The following is a 20,600-nucleotide window of genomic DNA, read 5'->3' as shown; positions in this document are numbered from 1 at the left end:
TTGGGGCACCTCGGCAGCTCAGCTGGTTAAACATCCAACTCGATCCTGGCTCAGGTCATGATCTCTGATGGTCAGATCAAGCTGGGTGTCCAGATCTGTTAGACATAAAGCCTCCCTGGGATTCACTCTCTCCCGCTCCCTCTGCCCTTCACTCACCTACCAAAAGCAAGTTCTGAAAACACACATTATTAGCTAGAAAAGCTTTTCAGGGGTTTAGCCAGGTGTGAGCCCTGTCACCGTGTTCTGTTGCCATCTTGTCAGGAGTTTTATGCAACTAGTGCAGTTGTATGCAGCAAACAGCTGTGTACTGTTGTTTATGCAAAGTGTCCTTGGAGTATACGGATTTCTAGAGACTGTTGCCTGCGCAATGCAGAGATGTCCTCCAATTATTACAACCATGCATTTGCCTCTCTCTTTAAGAAGCAGAGGGAGCTGGGGCGCCTGTGACTCAATGGGCTAAGACTCTGCCTTCAGCTCAGGTCATGATCCCAGGGATCCTGGGATCAAGCCCCACATCGGGCTCTCTGCTCAGCGGGGAGCCCACTTCCTCCTCTCTCTCTGCCTGCCTCTCTGCCTACTTGTGATCTCTGTCAAATAAATAAATAAAATCCTTTAAAAAAAAAATGTTACTATTGAATCCTGATGACAAATGGCCACAATATTGCAAAGTTGATATTGGGCAGTAATAGAAATGTGAGCATATAAGAGTTTGGGCTTCCAGGAATTAAGTTGTCCATAGGCGGATTGGATGAGGGAAGGATATTAAGCCACTCAGCCGTGTGTGGCCATAGCTGAGGGCAGACATTGCAGTGTTAGCACATCATTTGTGCTAACGCCCATCAAACCCAAACATGAACAAGTGAGCCCGGACATCATAAAGGAAAAGGAGACTTGAGTCAATAACTTGATACAGAGGAAGGAATTATGATAGCCTCTAAATTATCCTTGATGACAGAAGATTAGTACCAAAAAAATCTTGTCTTGGGAAAAGGTGACTCCAGTTTTTTGGGTTGTTGTTTTGTTTTGTTTTGTTTTGTTTTAATATTTTGTTTATTGTGTACCTCGGGACTCAGTCAACAAAGCATCTGCCTTTGGCTCAGGCCCTGATTCCAGGGTCTTGGGATCGAGTTCCATGTCAGACTTTCAGCTCAGTAGGGAGCCCTCTTCTCCCTGTGCCCCTCTTCCTTGCTCATTCTCTCTCTCTCTCTTTAATAAAAATCTTCTTTAAAAAAAGGAAAAAAAGGATTTTATTTATTTATAAAGGAAGAGAGAGTGTGTGGGGAGGAGCCGAGGGAGAGAGACAAGCAGACTTCGAACAGCACAGAGCCAGATGTGGGGCTCAGTCCCACGACCCTGAATAATGACCGGAGCTGAAATCAAGAGTTGGTTGCCTGAGCCACCCAGGTGCCCCAGGATGACTCCAGTTTTGTGTCTGTTGAATTTGAGCTAGATCTGATACTCTCAGAACACTTGTGGTCTGAAAGTGTAGATAAGGAATAGTCTGTAGTGGTTTTATTTACAATTATTAATACATGAGCTCCTTGAGAGATTAAGTGTAGCAGAAGAGCAAATGGAGTTCACGTTGTTGTTATAACGAAAAGGAAACCATTCAAAGTTTCTTCCCATTGGTTTTTTAGAAATCGCTTTAAGGGCGCCTAGGGTGGCTCAGTGGGTTGGGGCCTCTGCCTTTGGCTCAGATCATGATCTCAGGGTCCTGGGATTGAGCCCTGTACCAGGCTCTCTGCTCAGCGGGGAGCCTGATTCCCGCTTTCTGCCTGCCTCTCTGCCTACTTGTGATCTCTCTCTCTGTCAAATAATTAAATAAAATCTTAAAAAAAAAATCTGATGTTAAAATATAAAATCTATTCTTTTTATAGGGCATATTAGCCTACAGTTTTGGGGTCTTTTTTTTTTTTTTTTTTAAGATTTTATTTATTTATTTGACAGAGAGACATAGCGAGATAAGGAACACAAGTAGGGGGAGTAGGAGAGAGAGAAGCAGGCTTCCCACCAACCAGGGAGCCCAATTCAGGGCTTGATCCCAGAACCCTGGGATCATGATCTGAGCCGAAGGCAGACACTTAATGATTGTGCCACCCAGGTGGCCCTAGCCTATGTTTTTAAACAGGTTTATTTTCATTTAAGAGTTTTATGTAACACTTGTCACAAAGTTTACAGTAGAACATATAATTTTGAAATTTTACATGACATTGATTTTTAGAAATGGCATGATAAGCATTATCTTATTATATTTTAATTTATATTTTTATTTTATAAAATAGTAAGCTGGATGACTCAGTTAAGTGTCTTGATCTCAGGGTTGTGGGATCAAGCCTGATGTTGCTGCTAAAGAGCTCTCTCTCTGCCCCTCTCCCCCACTCTCCGACTGTGGGGAAAAAAAAAAAGATATTGTTATTTTATTTTCTGTGTGCAAATATCTTTACATTCAATAAAAGTGATATTAAATAGTGGAGTAAGTGTTCCATTTAATCTAGACCAGTGCCTGAGAAACTATACTATCCATTCTACCATTTTCTTAGTGTTAAGAACTCAGTATTCCTTTTGGTGATCTGCAAAACAAGTAAATAACATGTTCTCAGTTTTCTTCTGGCCACTTTTCTGAAAACACTTCCCTTTCTTCACTTTGTAACTTTGAGGATATATTTGTTCCCACATGGTTTTTTATTAGACCAGCTAAACTACTTTTTTTCCTACTAAACCGGCCAAATTTTTTTGTTAAGATTTTGTTTATTTATATGACAGAGAGAGATACAGTGAGAGAGGGAACACAAGCATCAGGAGAGGGAGAGGGAGAAGCAGGCTTCCTGCTGAGCAGGGAGCCCAATGCAAGTCTTGATCCCAAGACCCCAGAATCATGACCTGAGCCGAAGGCAGAGGCTTAACCCACTGAGCCACCCAGGCACCTTAAGCAGGCCAGTTTTAATTTAGAGGAACCATTTAGGACAATCTGACTAAAAATGTTGACATTATCATATATATAGTATTATCATGTATTATCGTGTATATAGTATACATTCTATAGTATATAGTATAATGTATATAGTATACGTCATCATATTAATAGTATTTGCCTATGGGGACCAGGGGACCCTGGGGATACAAACAAGCTCTTATCTTCGAGAGTCTTTGAAATTGGGGTATATGCAGGAAGATGCCCTTGTGACCACTGATCTGGGAAACGTGCAAAACATGCCATATGTTTTAAGATGCGTTGCTCAGGGGCACCTGGTTGGCTCAGTCAAAGGAGCCTGCAACTCTTGATCTCCAGCTTGTGAGTTAAGCCCCACGTTCAGTATAGAGGTTACTAAAATAAGTAAATAATCTTTAAAGAAAAAAAAAATGAGATAGGCAGAGAAGACAGTGGCTTCCAGAATTACAACAGGAGCTGCTTGGAAATCAAGGTATTGAGTATTGACGCAATTGTTTCATCTCTCAAAAAGGAACTACTAATAGCTCCAGACTGAGTAGGAGCAGTGATTTCTTTATTGAATAGTCGTAGAAATTGACTCTTCCAAGCAGTAGCTGGGAAAACCTGCTAGTTATTAAGTGAATAAAGCAGGGTTTTGTTTGTCGATATGTAATGAAATCTGGAAGCATGGAACAGATAGGATAGATTGAGTTTCGCTGGGGGTGATTTCAGAGAAGGAGTAAGACTTGGGTTGTGTTCACTTGGCAGAATCTGTAGAGTAAGTTTGGCACAATCTCAAGAGAGAAAGCACTGCCTGTTAAGTCCTGAGACAGGGATGACCCGGTGTTGGGATGACCAGATGGCGTGAGGTCACACGGACTAGCTCAGAAAGAGAATATGTGTTAGAAAAACAGGGGAGTAAAGTAGATCAGAGACAATGAGTATTCCTTTTAGACAGCCTTGAAAGTCAGGCAGAAGAGGTTGGATTTAAGGTTGTGGGGATGGGGCCCCTAGGTGGCTCAGTCAGTTAAGTCTCTGCCTTCAGCTCAGGTCATGATCCCAGGGTCCTGGGAGGGAACCTTGCATCCGGTCTGCTTCTCCCTCTGCTCCTTACCCTGCTTGTGGCTGCTCTCAAATAAATAAAGAAAATCTCTAAAAATAAAAATAAATAAAGTTGTAGGGAGGGGTGACTGCCTGACTCAAATTGGTAGAGCTGCAACTTTTCATCTCAGTGTTTTAAGTTCAAGCCCCACATTGGCTGTGGAGATTACTTAGAACTATTAAAAAAAAAAAAAAAATCCATGTATAAGTGGCCCTGTGCAGGTCAAACTTGTATTGTTCATGAGTCAACGATATTTTGAAAATTAAACAATTGTGGAATCCTTAGAGATGCTTCAAGAAGTTCACAGAATACAGGCTTAATACTTCCATTAAATGGTTTATAAACTGATACAGAAGAATTAGGGGTATGACTTTAGTGAGTGTCTTGACAATTTACTTTTTCTTTTTAATGGTCTTTTTTAAGATTTGAAAGCCCTGGGTTGCCTGGGTGGCTCAGTCTGGTAAGCATCAGACGCTTGATACCCGTTGAGTTCTGATCTTAGGGCCTTGATTCTCAGGGTCCTGAGGTCCAGTCATGTAGGGCTTTACTCTTAATGGGGTATCTGCTTGAGATCCTCTCCCTCTGCCACCCCCACACCGTGTGTGTGCATGTCCCTAAGTGCTTGCTCTCTCGTACTCTTTTCCATTTTTTTTCCTAAAAAAATATATATATATACACATATATATATATACATATGTATGTATACATATATACATACATATGTATATATATATATGTGTATATATATATATATATATTTTAGGATTTTATTTATTTATTTGACACACAGAGAGAGACATCACAAGTAGGCAGAGAGGCAGGCAGGGAGAGGGGGGAAGCAGGCTCCCTGCTGGGCAGAGAGCCAGATGCAGGGCTCAATCCGAGGACCCTGAGATCATGACCTAAGCTGAAAGCAGAGGCTTAACCTACTGAGCCACACAGGAGCCCCAATAAATCCTTTTTTTAAAACCACTGAATTGTTGGGGCGCCTGGGTGGCTCAGTGGGTTAAGCCTCTGCCTTCGGCTCGGGTCGTGGTCTCAGGGTCCTGGGATCGAGCCCTGCATCGGGCTCTCTGCTCAGGGGGGAGCCTGCTTCCTCCTCTCTCTCTGCCTGCCTCTCTTCCTACTTGCGATCTCTCTCTCTCTGTAAAATAAATGAATAAAATATTAAAAAAAAAAAAACACTGAATTGTTCACTTTATATATTTATTTATTTATTTATTTTGAAAGATTCTACCCATTTATTTGACAGAGAGAGACAGTGAGAGAGGGAATGCAAGCAGGGGAAACAGCAGAGGGAGAAGCAGGCCTCCCGCAGAACAGGGAGCCTGATGTGGGACTTGATCCTGGAATACCGGGATCATGACCTGAGCCGGAGGCAGACACCCAACCACTGAACCACCCATGCACCCCTAAAGAAATCTTTTTTAAAAAAGTGTTGGGGGGGGGACTTGAAAGCCCTGTAAATACCACCTTTGGTAATTAAAATTGAGATCTGTGGCTCTGGTAAAAATTTTTTAAGTATATCTAATAATTTTTATTGACTAGCAAAGTGAAATTCACCTTGGTTTGAAAGGTTGAACTAAGCCCATTCTTGGTAAAACATGTACTCAGAGAGTGTTGCATATTCTCTTGTTTGACCACTTTCAAGACTTACCTGAATTTTTGGTTTGAAAGCTACATTTAGGGCGCCTGGATGGCTCAGTGGGTTAAGCTGCTGCCTTCGGCCCAGGTCATGATCTCGGGGTCCTGGGATCGAGTCCCACATCGGGCTCTCTGCTCAGCAGGGGGCCTGCTTCCTCCTCTCTCTCTGCCTGCCTTTCTGCCTACTTGTGATCTCTCTGTCAAATAAATAAATAAAATCTTTAAAAAAAAAAAAAGAAAGGTACATTTAGAAATACATTTTATCCTTTAGCAGTATTATTTTTCAATTTTTGCTTTTATTTGGTCTGGGAAAACATTTTATTTCATGTTTTTATATATATACATATGAATTTTTTTTAGGTGACTATGAAAGGCTTATATTTTCAAAAGAGTTCTACAAATGAAGAAATAACATTTGTATTTCAAGAAAGGGTAAGAAAAATTATTTAATTATTAAAAGAAAAAGGTAGTTTATTTTCTCTATGTAATAGAACCAATTTTAAATGACCTGTTATAAGTTATTTTGAGTGGAACTGAGTAAAAATTACTTAAATGAAACTTACAAACCCCTCTAATCTTATGTGAAATTGGTACTCCGTATTATAATATAACTATATTTTTGGAAGAGTTGCTTCAAAAGAGTTTTTAGTTCCTCAAGGTGGTGGTATAAAACAAATTAGGAAAACAGAATAATTGCAGAATTAACCCAACCTATTCAGAATACCACAATAGAGTGAGTATTCAGATTGTAGCCATATTTCAGAAAATATTTCTCCCGTGTTCTGAAAAGAAAGAGGTGTAAGAGCATTGTTTTCCACACCAAATTCTGAGCTTTGCAAAATTACCTCATTCACTAAACTCATAACTGTTTCTCACTCTTGCGCACTCTCAGAACATGTAATAGAATTTGCATATACTGGTGATTGTTTGAAAGGTCTGTGGCAAGCCAAAATCATTCCACTGTCAACTTAGGGCCCAAAACTAAGTGCTGTGTTTATTTCATGATAGTAATAAGAATTTCTGGATCATGAATACAATCCAGTTTTTCTGTTATCTTTTACTAACTCCAAAATTAGTCAGTTAGGAGTCAAAATCTCAGACAGCTTGTCTTCTACCACTGAATCAGGATCAAGGTCAAAATCTCAGACAGCTTGTCTTCTGCCACTGAGTCAGGATCAAGGTCTCAGAGGTTTAATTGGGGCTCGGGAAGAATCATACACAGGTTCATACCATCATCATAAAATCCACACATTAATCAATAATATTGAATATCTTCATAATATCATCAAATACTATCAAATCTGAAACTTAAAAAGAGATACTCCCAGAGTATTGTGTTCAAGCCAAATAAAACCGTGATCTCTTTGATAGGTTGTAGGGGGGCCTACAAAAGTAACTATTCATACCCAGCTTTTGATCTCATTTTTGGCCATATCAGGAGCTGAGGGGAATATTTAAATGATTGGTACCAGCATAGGGGTATTTGGCAGAAGGGATACTATATTTCATAAATCATACAGGCGGGTGACTTTGAATCCCTGAGTTGTGAATGATACTTTGCCTTTGAAGATATATCTGGCTGTGGAATAGTGGGGTAATTAAGATTCGTTAGGTTTCTGTTTTGACCCCAAAATCCCATGGGGCATGCTGAAATGTCTAAGACAGATGTTAAATAAGAGATACACAGCTAACACCAGACAATTTCATTTATAGCATTAAGAAAATTCCAAAATCAGTGAAGGCTATGTGTCATGCGTGTTAGGATATCCCTGTATGTGTGAAGATTTGATGCTTTGAGATTATTTAGATTGAAATAAAGTACAGTATTTGTTGCTCTCCTTTTTACCCTAAAAATGTATTGCCTATACATAGATCCACAGTTGGTATCTATACATTTTTAAAATAACTATGGCTTTTTAAACATTTCACCGCAAAATTCCCCTTCTTTTTTTTTCTTTTCTTTCTTTTTTTCTTTTTTTTTCATATACTATGGGATAATTACTTGTGGCTTTCTCAGTTAAGTTGGCTGTAGGATTTGGGGTCTGTTTAGTTTTGTTCAGTTAGCATGACAGTTTTCACAACAGAAAGGCATGTTCTCAAAGAAATGTGTTATTTGGTTCTAGGAAAATCTTCCTGTTGTAGAGGATAACTATGTGAAACTTCAAGTTAAAGCTTGTGCTCTGAGCCAGATAAATACGAAGGTATGATGCTTTTACTCTGACCAAAAGTCAAATGAAAGTTTCCTGGCATATTTGGTATACAAACATATAACGATAAATGACTTCTGAGTGCCAAAAAATAACATCCTTAGAAGACTAAAAGAGCTAGGGAAAAAAGGTAATGTCAGCTTGTTTGTTTCTGTATTAAATTATTATCTAGGGCCCCTGGGTGGTTCAGTTGTTAAGTGTCTGACTTTGGCTCAGGTCATGATCCCAGAGTCCTGGGATCGAGCCCCACATGGGGCTTCCTGCTCAGCGGGAAGCCTGCTTCTCCCTTTCCCATTCCCCCTTCTTGTATTCCCTCTCTCACTATGTCTCTCTGTGTCAAATAAAGAAAATAGTTTAAAATTTAATTAATTAATTAATTAAAAATAAGTTATTAAATGAAGTCAGACAGTTTATATTATTATATAAAAATATTTTATAAACTCCTTTACATTGTGAGAATTTACAATTACTCAGGCTTATTAAGGAAGAAGTTACTTTTTTTTTTAAAGGCTTTATTTATTTATATGAGAGAGAGAGAGAGCACAAGCAGGGATGGGGTAGAAGGAGAGGGAGCAGCAGACTCCCTACAGAACAGGGAGCCCGACATGGGGCTCGATCCCAGGACCCTGGGATCATGACCCGAGCCAAAGGCAGAGGCTTAACTTACTGAGCCACCTAGGCACCCCAAGGAAGAAATTACTTTTATAAATAGCAAAAGTAAACCTAGAAATCTAATCAATGATTTATTCACTATTCTGTAGATATTTCTAGTTAATGTGTTTAGAAAGGGTTCGTATTCATATTCTTCTCGTCATTTCTCTTGCTCATACTTAACACATCCCCAGCCTCATACCGCCCCACAGTAATCATCCATTATTTACAGGAAGTACAGGAAGAGTCTTCAGATAGTAAATAAAGTGCGGTTCAATGTGCCATGATAAATAAAGCAGGTCCATTTACTCAGTTTTATAAAGATTAATACTGTGGCTCTACTGGACCCCTAACTTACTGGGTTATAATGCCATCATAATTTCTAGGAATCTAAAAGCCTTCTGTGATAGTCACATTTAGCAGAATTACTGAACAAGGTCATAGGTTTCCACTGGACAACAGGAACATGACTTGAGAAGTGAATTAGTCAGATGCCTTGAAATCCTTTCACTGGAAGTGCTAGTACTCACTACTCCTTGTCTGCCAAGTTCTACCTACATTCAGACCATCCAAGATAGTCTATGAAAAATTCATTGAAATCCCTAGTCTCAGAAAATTCTCTCCATGTCTAACAGAAAGAAATAGTAAATTAGAGTAAAATCAGTTTAATGGAATATTGCCCAACTCTGAAACACAATGTTCATAAAAACTGTGTAGTAATGTAAGAAAATGCTTGTGGTAGATGAAGGGCACAGGATGCAATGGTTTTCTTTTGTTTTTTTAAGAGTGTATTTATTTGACAGCAGGAGAGCACAAGCAGGGGGAGGGGCAGACGGAGAGGGGGAAGCAGGCTCTATCCAGGACCCTGAGATATAACCACAGGATACAGTTGTGACATGATTAAAGCTCTGTAAAAGTCTGCATGGAAGAAATATTGTAGAACACCCCATATTTCTATAAGCATGTCATAAGAACATCTTAGGAAAAGCATAAAGTTCCACATTGAAAAGGAGACTTTTCTGGCCATCAGGTATATACAGGTGATCAGAAATTTTTAAAATAAAGGAAATATACAAAAGGATTATTTCAGTTTATTCTTTTTGTGGTTCTTACAATCTTATACCTTCAAATATGCCTAGCATCTTTAGTATCATTATAAAAGTATATGTGGCAGGAACTTAAGCTATAGGTTTATGTACAGTCTGCCACTTTAAAAGTCAAGTACCTGATTGGTTCAGAATCCAATAAAATAATTTTTTGAAAACTAATTTTTTAAAAATTAAAAAATAGTTTATCCTTTTAAAAAATAATAAATCCTTGGGGCTCCTGGGCTGCACAATTGACAGGTGTCCGACTCTTGGTTTCAGCTCAGGTTGTGATCTCAGGGTCATGAGCTCGAGCCCCATGTTGGGCTCCACGCTGGGCAGGGAGTCTGCTTGAGATTCTCTCCCTCACTCTCTGCCCCTCTCTCTCATACTCTCTCCCTAAAAAAAGGAAATAAATAAATCTTTAAAAAATAATCATCTACCCTTTTAAAAAAGAAACTCCAGTCTGAAATTGTATGGCAGTTTCCCTTATGTTATCTCCATCACTTTTTCCTGCCTACCCCTTACCTAAGACTTGTGAGAAAGATGTGGAAATGGAGAACCTTTTCTTCTATTTGGCTACATCCCCTTTATTCAACAGTGTCCTCTCCAGACTCCCTTCGCCCCACCAGAATGAAGTGACTGGTAAAAGTACTTAGTCAGGGGCGCCTGGGTGGCTCAGTGGGTTAAAGCCTCTGCCTTTGGCTCAGGTCGTGATCCCAGGGTCCTGGGATTGAGCCCCCGCATTGGGCTCTCTGCTCAGCAGGGAGCCTGCTTCCTCCTCTCTCTCTGCCTGCCTCTCTGCCTATTTGTGATTTCTGTCTGTCAAATAAATAAATAAACTCTTTAAAAAAAAAAAGTACTTCGTTAACCAAGAAGAGTTTTGACTATTACTTCCCTTCTTACCTGACAAGTAAAAATGCTAAACATAGGATGTTAATGATAATTTGAATAATAATACCCATTTGTAAATTCTACAATCAACTAATTACTCTGCAAACTCTTGGTTTCCTACTATAGAAACTTATTTTGTGAAGTTACTTGCTTTGTCTTAACTCCAAAAATTAAATCATACTTGCGTTTCTCTATGGCCTGATTTTTGCTCTTACTTTCCTTATGTATGAGAGGGGGCCAGGAGTTATTCTAACAGTAAGCGGTCTTTGTCATGATTTAGCTTCTGGCAGAAATGAAGATGGAGAAAGATTTCTTTCCTGTTGGGAGAGAAATTGCTGGAATTGTGTTAGACGGTAAGTTTATTATAGATGTAAATATCTGTACTTGTTTTCTAAGATGAAAGAATTAAATGGGAGCTAATTGATTTACCAGTACATAAAATTATATACACGTCCTCAGATGTGAAATTTAATTATACAGAAATATTTCTCTCTTTTAATTAAGAAGAAAAGTGGAACGTAATTGGTATTTTTAAAATTTTTATTTATGTATTTTATAATTAAAAAAACTTTAATTAGAGTTTAGTAAATATTTGGGGATTATATGTTTAAATCCATGAGTAATCGTATTCAGTGAAATAACCAATGTTACTCTTTTTATAATGTTTACAAACCATAAATTACTTGTGTAGGTTGGCTTTGGGCCAAAATTTATAATAATAGTAACTACATTCATATTCAATTTTTCAAGTCTGCCTAAAATTGAGCACTTAAAAGCAGACTGCTCATGCAAAAATGGGTTCTAGAGAGAAATAAGCAGTAAAATTTTACAGTTGCCTTAAATCAAAAAAGATTTTTTAAGTTTTATTTGGTGAATAAAGATAATAAGCATAAATAGTTAAAATAATTTTGTTTCTAAATACACCTACACTTCACGTTCGTTGCTTATAAGCAGTTCGTGATCAGTCAGTATGTTCGTCTTTCTGCAAATGTGAATGAATGAGAATGTGATGTGGGTCGGACCGAGTTTTACCTATGATTTTAATCTGTAATATAGTTGACTCTTCCTTATTGTTTTCTTCAGATACAGCTAAATTATAATTTCATTTCCTCTTTCTTCTGCTCAGACTGTAGGAAAATAAAAAGAATTCTGATAGCTGGAACACCATCATTGTCATATCATTTAATTCATTCATTCATTTATTTACACCACATTTTATGAGCATTTGCTAAGTGCCTGGAATATTAAATGAGACCAAGTCCCTGCCCTCAAAAGAATTTACTCTCTGGGGGAAAGACAGATACATCCACATGAGCAGATGATTATGAGACCTCAGAAGAGATCTGGCCAGCCCAGCCAAAAGAAACAGGAAAGGCTTCTTGGGTACAGTAACCAGACACGAAGGAGGGGAATCAGACTCAGCGCACAGGTTAACATGAACAAAGACCAAGCAAGTAAGAACGTGATGTATTACAAGCATTACAGTCTGGTGTTGCCAGAGCAAAAGCAAAATTCTGGGCAGGAGTCAAGATACTTGACAGCAGAGAAAGTTTTTTGTCGAGAAAATTCTCTTCAAAAATAGCAGAATGAAAGATAAAATATTTTAATGATATAAACAGGGATTCTTTACCTCCAAAATATGAGGCAGGAGGGTAGACAAGGGCCAGAGCCATCATGAGCCTCATACATCAGATTGGGTTTTAGGAAGATCATTGGTGTGGCCATATGAAGGGTACTTTTAAGGCGGTAGGCAAGAGGACTGGTCAGGTTGTAGACTTAACAGTCAAGAGATGACAAAGTCCATAACCTAGATAGGGATGGCAGAGGTGTTGGAGAAATATTGAGGAAGGAGAGTCAGCAGGACTGAATAATTAACTAAAACAGGATAATAAAAGAAGGTTAAGGTATGAATCTGGTTAAGTATGAATTGATGCCAGTAATAGAGAAGGGAAGGGGATCTGATTTGGAGGAAGATGGTGAGTTTAGATGTATACTTGTTGAGTTCAAGGTCCATGAGTGACATCTCACTGGAGAGGTCTGCTAAGCAGTTGATTGAGTTTAAGCTCAAAGGTAGAGAGTTCTTGCTAGAAATGTGTATATTTGAGAGTTGTCTGCATGTCATTTGTGTTGAAATCAGAGTTGATGAGCTCACTCAGGAAGAGAGGAGAAATGGAGGAGGCCAGTCTTTGGGGGACAGCTGAAAGGAGTGTGAAGGAAGCCAGTGGAAAAGGATCAGAGTGATCCCAGGAAGACCGGAATCAGTAACTGAAGGGAAAGGGAAGAACATAACATATCAGAATGCAAGAGTGCCGGGGAATGATGACACAGGAGGATCCAAAGAAAGCAAACCAAAAAGAGGGTTCAAAAGCAGGAATATCAAACTTAGAGTTGCTTGTGGAGTACCAAGAGATGAACTCTGGAACCATCCTGGCCATAGCCAGCCACAGAGGCCACGTCCAGATTCCTGGCTTCCATCTTCCTTCATCCCGTTACCGTAGTTCCATTGTCTGATAACTAGGAATAATAAAACCTACATCGTGGGTTACATGTGATGGAGATCACATGTGCTACTGCAAGTAGGCAGTCAACAATGTTTGGGTTTTTTCTTCCTTCTTGTTCTTATTTGAACAAAAATATTCTAAAGAATTGGCTGTTGGCAGAGGCTCTTTCTCTATGTGTGCAGAGAAAATGTAACCAAGAAATTGCTTGACACCAGTCTGAATATATTTCTGTAATCCCCCAATCAGAGTAATTCAGTGCATGACTCTTAGCAGAAACTGCCATTGTATGTCTAAGGTTCTGTACCTAAAATAATGATTGGGCTCGCCACAGGAGGGGTGGAAAGTGGTATAATCATCATAAGAGCTGCGGAGTGGATTCTTTTCCTTTATTCCTTCATCCTTAGCTAAACGGACATCCTTCTCTGTGGTGTCAGCAGCCTCATGGCCCAGATTTTGTGGAGCATTGTGTGCAGAATCCAGATTTGAGGTGCCTTTACTATTGACTCTCAGAATGTTCTAGAAGTTCTTGGCCTTTTCTCTGAGTTAGTGAATTTTTTATAAACCCATGGATTTGTTGTAATCGTTTAGGAAGGTGGTATTTAAGGACCTCACAATACAAATTGTTAATTTTCTCCCCTCTTTAAGTTGGAAGCAAGGTGTCATTCTTTCAACCAGATGATGAAGTCGTTGGTGAGTTACGATTTATAATCCTGTTGCAAGTCCTCTGTTTACTGTCCTCTCTTCTTTTTCTAAGACAGCTATTCATGTTTATTGTGTGCTTTGTATAGAAGGATACACGTATCCTGATGTTTTAATTTGTTCACAAATACCCACTGATGAAGAAAATTGGGAGTTTAATCTCAATAGCAGAATATTTAAGACTTTCTAATATCTGACTATTGAACAATACTATAGATAGAAAAATGACCATAGGTGTTACCATGGTTGGTGCAGCCCTTTCCTGACAGGACCCCAGTCTCTGACTAGACCACAGATTCTGGAAAACACAGTGGCAGGTCACCTGCTTGAAGACCGCTGACTGACTCGGCTGTGTGGCAGTTTCACTCTCCATATGAAGCCTGTGTATCCCAGAGCTGCTCCCCCGCTACTCTCATAAAACCAAAAGTTCAGGGGCACCTGGGTGGCTCAGTGGGTTAAAGCCTCTGCCTTTGGCTCAGGTCGTGATCCCAGGGTCCTGGGATGGAGCCCCACATCAGGCTCTCTGCTCAGCGGGGAGCCTGCTTCTCCCCCACCCCCCGCCTGCTTCTCTGCCTCCTTGTGATCTCTGTCTGTCAAATAAATAAAATCTTTAAAAAAAAAAAAAAAAAGTTCACTGGAAACCCTTAGTTTATTGGTTATTTTAAAAATCCACCGTGAATACTATTCTGCAAATACATGTATTTATATGATTACATCCTAAACAGTCACACAAACATAAAATATGACCTTAGTTGTTGTCTTGAAAATTACCATTTCTGTATGGAAAATATTCATAGAAAGATACTCAGACTTAAAAAATATTTAACTTGATGGTATGCTTGAAGTTGTTAAGAACAGATTTATGGTAGGTTTTTACTAGCTTTTTGTAGTATTGCCTTTGACTCATGTATTTTATTTTTGAGAGTTTATTATTTCTGTCTTTTTTAAACTTTTTTATTCATCCTAGAAGTCAGTGACACTGTGTTACTCAAGACCAAAAATAAAATCAGACTGGCATAGAGGAAAATGGGATTTTATGGGAAGCATCTTATGGAACCATACTGTGGGAGGTAGCTGTGCATCAGAGACACTTTTATTTTATTTTATTTTTTAAGATTTTTATTTATTTGTCAGAGAGCACAAGCAGGGGGGGGCAGCAGGCAGAGGGAGAAGCAGGCTCCCCGCTGAACAGGGAGCCCCATGTGGGACTTGATCCCAAGACCCTGGAATCATGGCTTGAGCTGAAGGCAGATGATTAACCGACTGAGCCACTCAAGCGTCCCACATCAGGGACAATTTTAACGAGGAATCCAGGTGCCCCAAAGACTCTGACTTGGCTCTGTACATCAGACGCCATGTTGACCAGCACTCAAGAGGTGACAGAAGAGGGAGAAAAAGAAAGAAAGATAGTATAGGCGATACAGCGTTCATGACATAATGAACAGTCTACTTCCATTCCATAGTTCTGAAGGCTCTCCCTTCCCCACACTAGTTATTACTAGAATCTTCCTAAAAACTCCAATGAACAAAATGTAGACTAATACTTAGTAGAATCTCATTAGGAATGAATTCATTATGGGATTGTTTCCCTTAAGTTTCTCCTGTTAATTTCCAGGAATTCTGCCCCTGGATTCTGAAGACCCTGGACTTTGTGAAGTTGTTAGAGTGCACGAGCATTACTTGGGTACGTGCCAGTCTTTGCAGCTCATGTAAGTCTTGCATCAGTGATGTCTGGGGTGTTTAGTAACGTTGCAATGTTTTTGCATCTTCCCTGGTAATAAATAACTTGGCTGGTCATGTGACTACTGCTAGCTTATATTTATTATCCATAAAATTCATATTCAGAGCAAATAGCGCATAGACCTTTAAGTTTCACTTACACTGCAGTGGTAAGAGGTTTGAAAAGTGGTTTCTTCCTTGGCTGTGGAATCATATCCCTGATCAGAATTTTTTTTTTCATTGAAGGATGGTTGGCACACAATGATACATTCATTTTAGGTGGAGAATTATTTTTCTTTTTTTTTTTTACTCTTTATTCTTGGTTATCAGTTGAAACTAAAAATATATAAAATCTACATAGTATTTGTAGAGTCTGAGACAGGAAAGAATCAAGAACTCTTGTCTTTGGTTTCTTTTTTTTTTTTTTCCCTAAGATTATTGCCTTTGGTTTCTATTGCTAATATATTTTGACCAGTTGTTTAGTTTAACTGAAATAGTAATCTTTCCTATAGTAATTTTCTTCTTGAATATTTAAAATAAATATAAACACACACTCTTCAGGAAACCATAGGGAAAAGTTGCTGCATCTCCTTCGTAATCAGGGAAAGGCAATTTAAAACCACTTCAGGATACTGTTAAGCATGATTAACAAATTTTATAAGGTCTAACCATTCCAAATGTTGGCAAGGATGTGAAAAGCAATGGAATGTTTTATGCACCAGGAGTGTAAATTGATACAAATACTTTAGAAAACGGGGCACCTGGTTAGCTCAGTCAGTACAGCATCTGACTCTTGATCTCAGGGTTGTAAGTTCGAGCCCCACTTTGGGTGTAGAGATTACTTAAAAATAAGTAAATTTTAGGGACGCCTGGGTGGCTGAGTTGGTTAAGCCACTGCCTTCGGCTCAGGTCATGATCCCAGAGTCCTGGGATTGAGTCCCAAATCCAGCTCCTTGCTCAGAAAGGAGCCTGCTTCTCTCTCTGCCTCTGCCTGCTTGTGCGCGCGCTCTCTCTCCCTGACAGATAAATAAATAAATAAATAAAATCTTTTAAAAAAAAAAAAGGTAAAATTTAAAAACTCTTAACAACAACGAAAAGAAGATAATTTAGCATTATCTAAATAAAGGTAATGGTGTATGTACCCTAGACCTATTAATTCTACTAGTAGTTTTGTATCTCCCAGAAACTCGATGTGGATCAGTAGATAAGCCCAAGAGTTCCTAATACCAAGGTTTAGAACAGTGGAATAAAAATGGAAACAGCCTGAATAGATGTTCTTCACCAGGAAAATGAACAACTAAAGATATTCCTAGATTGTAATTCAACTTGGCAGTGAAAATCAATAAACAGGCAGACATACGAATATGGATGAATCTCATAAACTGTTGAGTAAAGAGAGCAAGTTGCAGAATACAGTACGATACCGCATATTTCTGTAAAGTTCAAGAACATAGAAAATTAAGCATGTCTTATTTAGGAAATAAACAGGGATGAAAAGTCAGGTGTAGCCTTACCTATGTGGGCAGAAGAAGAGGATATGATCAGAGTGGATCCCTGGGACTGTGGTGGTACTTCTAATAAGCTGTTTCTTATGCTGGGATTTACATTATTCATTTCTTTCTTCCCTTTTTTTTTGTTCTTCATTTCCTATCAATAGGTCAGCATGTGCTGTTTTGTATTCTTGAACTATTTCATTACTATTTTCCCTGAGTTATTCGTTAAGTAGTATAATCCCTAATAAGACCTTGTGGTGACAGAAATCCAAATTGGATTCTAGATTATTAAAAATAGTTAATTAATACATCTGTGTCCATACAGTAATTTGAACTAGACTAACAAATATGTGGCATTTTATTTCTAAAATTGCAGACTATAAATAGTCTATATTTAACTTAATGACTGTCTAATATTCCCAAATAATACTATATTATTTTATTAAAATTTAATTTCAGGGGCATCTAGCTGGCTCAGTCGGTAGAGCATACAACTCTTGATCTTGGAGTAATGAGTTCAAGCCCCCTACTGGGGATACAGTTTACTTAAAGTTAATTGCAGAAGGCATTTTTCTGGAAATCTGAGGCCCATTATAGTAAACCTAGAAATGGAGCCAAGTATGTGTCTTCCTTTGAATAATAAACCTCACTTTCAAATATGGTGCTGTCAAAGTCTCTGATCCATAGCTGTTTTGATATTATACAGTTTGAAAATTGAGGACCACGGCTGGCTTTTTTTTATAGGTAACTATACTAATTTTGACCCAGAATTTCCCTGAGCCTTATTTCACCGATTCTTTTGAGAACCTGGTAACTATGGAATCAAATGAAACCTCTCGTTTGGATTCCCAGGCATGAGTTTTGACCAATTCCCCTAAACTAAATTGTTACAGAAAGTTAACTCTTGAAAAGACAAACCAAAAAAGGCCCACTCTTTTTTTTTTCTTTCTTTCTTTTTTTTTTTTTTCAAGATTTGGCGTGATTTATACACATTTCCATCATGTCTTTACCAGTTGTTTTTTAATAATAGCTTCAATGAGATGTAATTTACATATCACAAAATTCACCTTTGTAAACCATACAATTCCATCATTTTTAGTATATTCACAAAGTTGATCAACCTTATCACTAATTTTAGAGCATTTCGTCACTCCAAGAGGGACCTCTATTCCCACCGGCAATTATTCTCCATTTTCCCTCCATGGTTCCTCAAAACCGTGAATATACTTTCTCTTTCTATTGATTTGCTCATTCTGGACATTTCATATACATTAATCTTGCAGTATGTGGTCTTTTGTAATTGTCTTAATTCACGTAGGTCAAGTTAATGCATAGTGTAACATCTATCTGTATTTCATTCCTTTCAGTGGTTGAGTAATACTCTATCGTACGAACATACACATTTTGTTTATCCGTTCATCTATGATTAGATATCAAGGTTGTTTCCACTTTTTTTGGCCATTATGAATAATGCTGATCTGAACATTTGTGTACAAATTTTTGTGTGGATATATATTTTTATTTCTCTTGGGTATAAACCTAGGAATAGAATTATTAAGTCATGTAATAACTCTACATTTAACATTTTAAGAAACCAACAAACTGTTTTCAAAATGGCTCCAACATTTTACAGTTCAGCTAACAATGAATGAGGGTCCCAGTTGCTCCTCATCCTCACTACCACTTGTTATTTTCTGCCTTTTTAATTTTAAGCATTCTAGAAGTAATAACCTTTTGTGGTTTTGATTCTTATTTCCCTAATGACTAATGATGTTGAAAAATTTTCATACTCACTGGACATTTGTATATCTTCTTTGGAGAAATGTCTGTTCAGATCCTATGCCCAGTTTTTAAATTGGGGTTTTTTTTTAATTGGTGAATTGTAAGAGTTCCTTATATATTCTAGATAGAAGTTGCTTGTCAGGGGTGCCTAGTTGGCTCAGGGGGTTAAAGCCTCTGCCTTCAGCTCAGGTCATGATCCCAGGGTTCTGGGATCAAGCCCCACATCGGGCTCTCAGCTCAGCAGGGAGCCTGCTTCCCTGCCTACTTGTGTGTTCTCTCTCTCTGTCAAATAAATAAATAAAATAAATCTTTTTTTTAAAGATTTTATTTATTTATTTGACAGAGAGAGAGATCACAAGCAGATGGGGAGGGGGCAGGCTCCCTACTAAGCAGAGAGCCCGATGTGGGGCTCCATCCCAGGACCCCGAGATCATGACCTGAGCCGAAGGCAGAGAGCCTTAACCCACTGAGCCACCGAGGTGCCCCTTATGGTGTCCTTTATCTTTTATTTTTTTTTTTTTTAAAGATTTTTTATTTATTTATTTATCAGAGAGAGAGAGGGGGAGAGAGCGAGCACAGACAGACAGAATGGCAGGCAGAGGCAGAGGGAGAAGCCGGCTCCCCGCCGAGCAAGAGCCCAACGTGGGACTCGATCCCAGGACGCTGGGATCATGACCTGAGCCGAAGGCAGCCGCTTAACCAACTGAGCCACCCAGGCGTCCCTGGTGTCCTTTAAAGCACAGTCTTTAAAATAATAGGTGGACTCCAGGTTATTCATATTTTCTTTTGCCTGTTGTGCTTTAGTATTTCTAAGAATCCATTGCCTAAGCTTAGTTTACAAATATTTACACCTATGATTCCTTCTAAGAATTTTATAGATTTAACTGTTATATTTGCTTCTGTGATCTATTTTGAGTTAATTTTTATATATGGTATGAAATAAAGGCCCAACTTTGTTCTTTTTGTTGCATGTAAATATCTAGTGTCCCAGAACCATTTGTTGAAAAGACTTTTGCTTAAAAAAAAAAAAAAAAAAGAAAAGACTCTTGCTACATCCACTGAATTGTCTTGACACTCTTGTTCAAAATCAATTGACCATAGATACATAGATTTATTTCTGGACTCATCCTATTCAGCTGATCTATGCATCTGTTCTTATGCCAGTCAAAATTGCCTTGATTACAGTAGCTCTGGAAAAAGTTTTATTTTGGTCTTTTTAAAAATTTTAAATTCAATTATTAATATATGATCCATTATTAGATTCAGAGTAAGAGTTCAGTGATTCATCTGTCTTTTTTTTTTTTTTTTAGATTTTATTTATTTATTTGACAGATCACGAGTAGGCAGAGAGGCAAGCAGAGAGGAAGATGGGGAAGCAGGCTCCCTGCTGAACAGAGAGATCGATGCGGGGCTTGGTCCTAGGACCCTGAGATCATGATCTGAGCTGAAGACAAAGGCCTTAACCCACTGAGCCACCTAGGTGCCCCTCATCAGTCTTTAAAAATACCCAGTTCCCATTTCATTACATGCCCTCCTTAGTGTCCATCACTAAGTTACCCTAGGCCCCTTCCCCTCCCTCCGAGCGACCCTCAATTTGTTTCCTGTGATTAAGAATCTCTTATGGTTTGTCTCCCTCTCTGATTTCGTCTTGTTTTATTTTTCCCTCCCTTCTCACATGATCCTATTTTGTTTCTTAAGTTCCACATATGAGTGAAATCACATGATAATGGTCTTTCTCTGATTGACTTATTCGCTCAGCATAATATCCTCTAGTTCTATCCACGTCGTTGTAAATGACAAGATTTCACTTTTTGATGGCCAAGTAGTATTCTATTTTATATATATAAATAAGTTTTATATATATATATATATTTTATATATATCTTCCTTATCC

General features: G+C 38.5%; 1 protein-coding gene across 6 annotated transcripts in view; it reads left to right on the top strand.

Moving 5' to 3' along the window:
- CRYZL1 (crystallin zeta like 1) overlaps positions 1 to 20,600 on the top strand; it is a 40,633-nt gene that overhangs the window by 4,028 nt on the left and 16,005 nt on the right. For 5 of the 6 annotated variants that reach the window (XM_059392295.1, XM_059392290.1, XM_059392291.1 and 2 more), the window contains exons 2-6: positions 6,036 to 6,107; positions 7,799 to 7,876; positions 10,793 to 10,865; positions 13,659 to 13,703; positions 15,328 to 15,396. In XM_059392295.1, coding sequence (XP_059248278.1) covers positions 6,036 to 6,107; positions 7,799 to 7,876; positions 10,793 to 10,865; positions 13,659 to 13,703; positions 15,328 to 15,396 — 337 coding nt within the window. The remainder of the gene's footprint in view (positions 1 to 6,035; positions 6,108 to 7,798; positions 7,877 to 10,792; positions 10,866 to 13,658; positions 13,704 to 15,327; positions 15,397 to 20,600) is intronic. The other variant, XM_059392294.1, reaches the window with a different exon arrangement.

This window comes from Mustela nigripes, chromosome 2 (assembly GCF_022355385.1).
Source record: "Mustela nigripes isolate SB6536 chromosome 2, MUSNIG.SB6536, whole genome shotgun sequence".
Taxonomy (NCBI): Eukaryota; Metazoa; Chordata; class Mammalia; order Carnivora; family Mustelidae; genus Mustela; species Mustela nigripes.
This window is presented reverse-complemented; position numbering and strand designations above follow the sequence as displayed.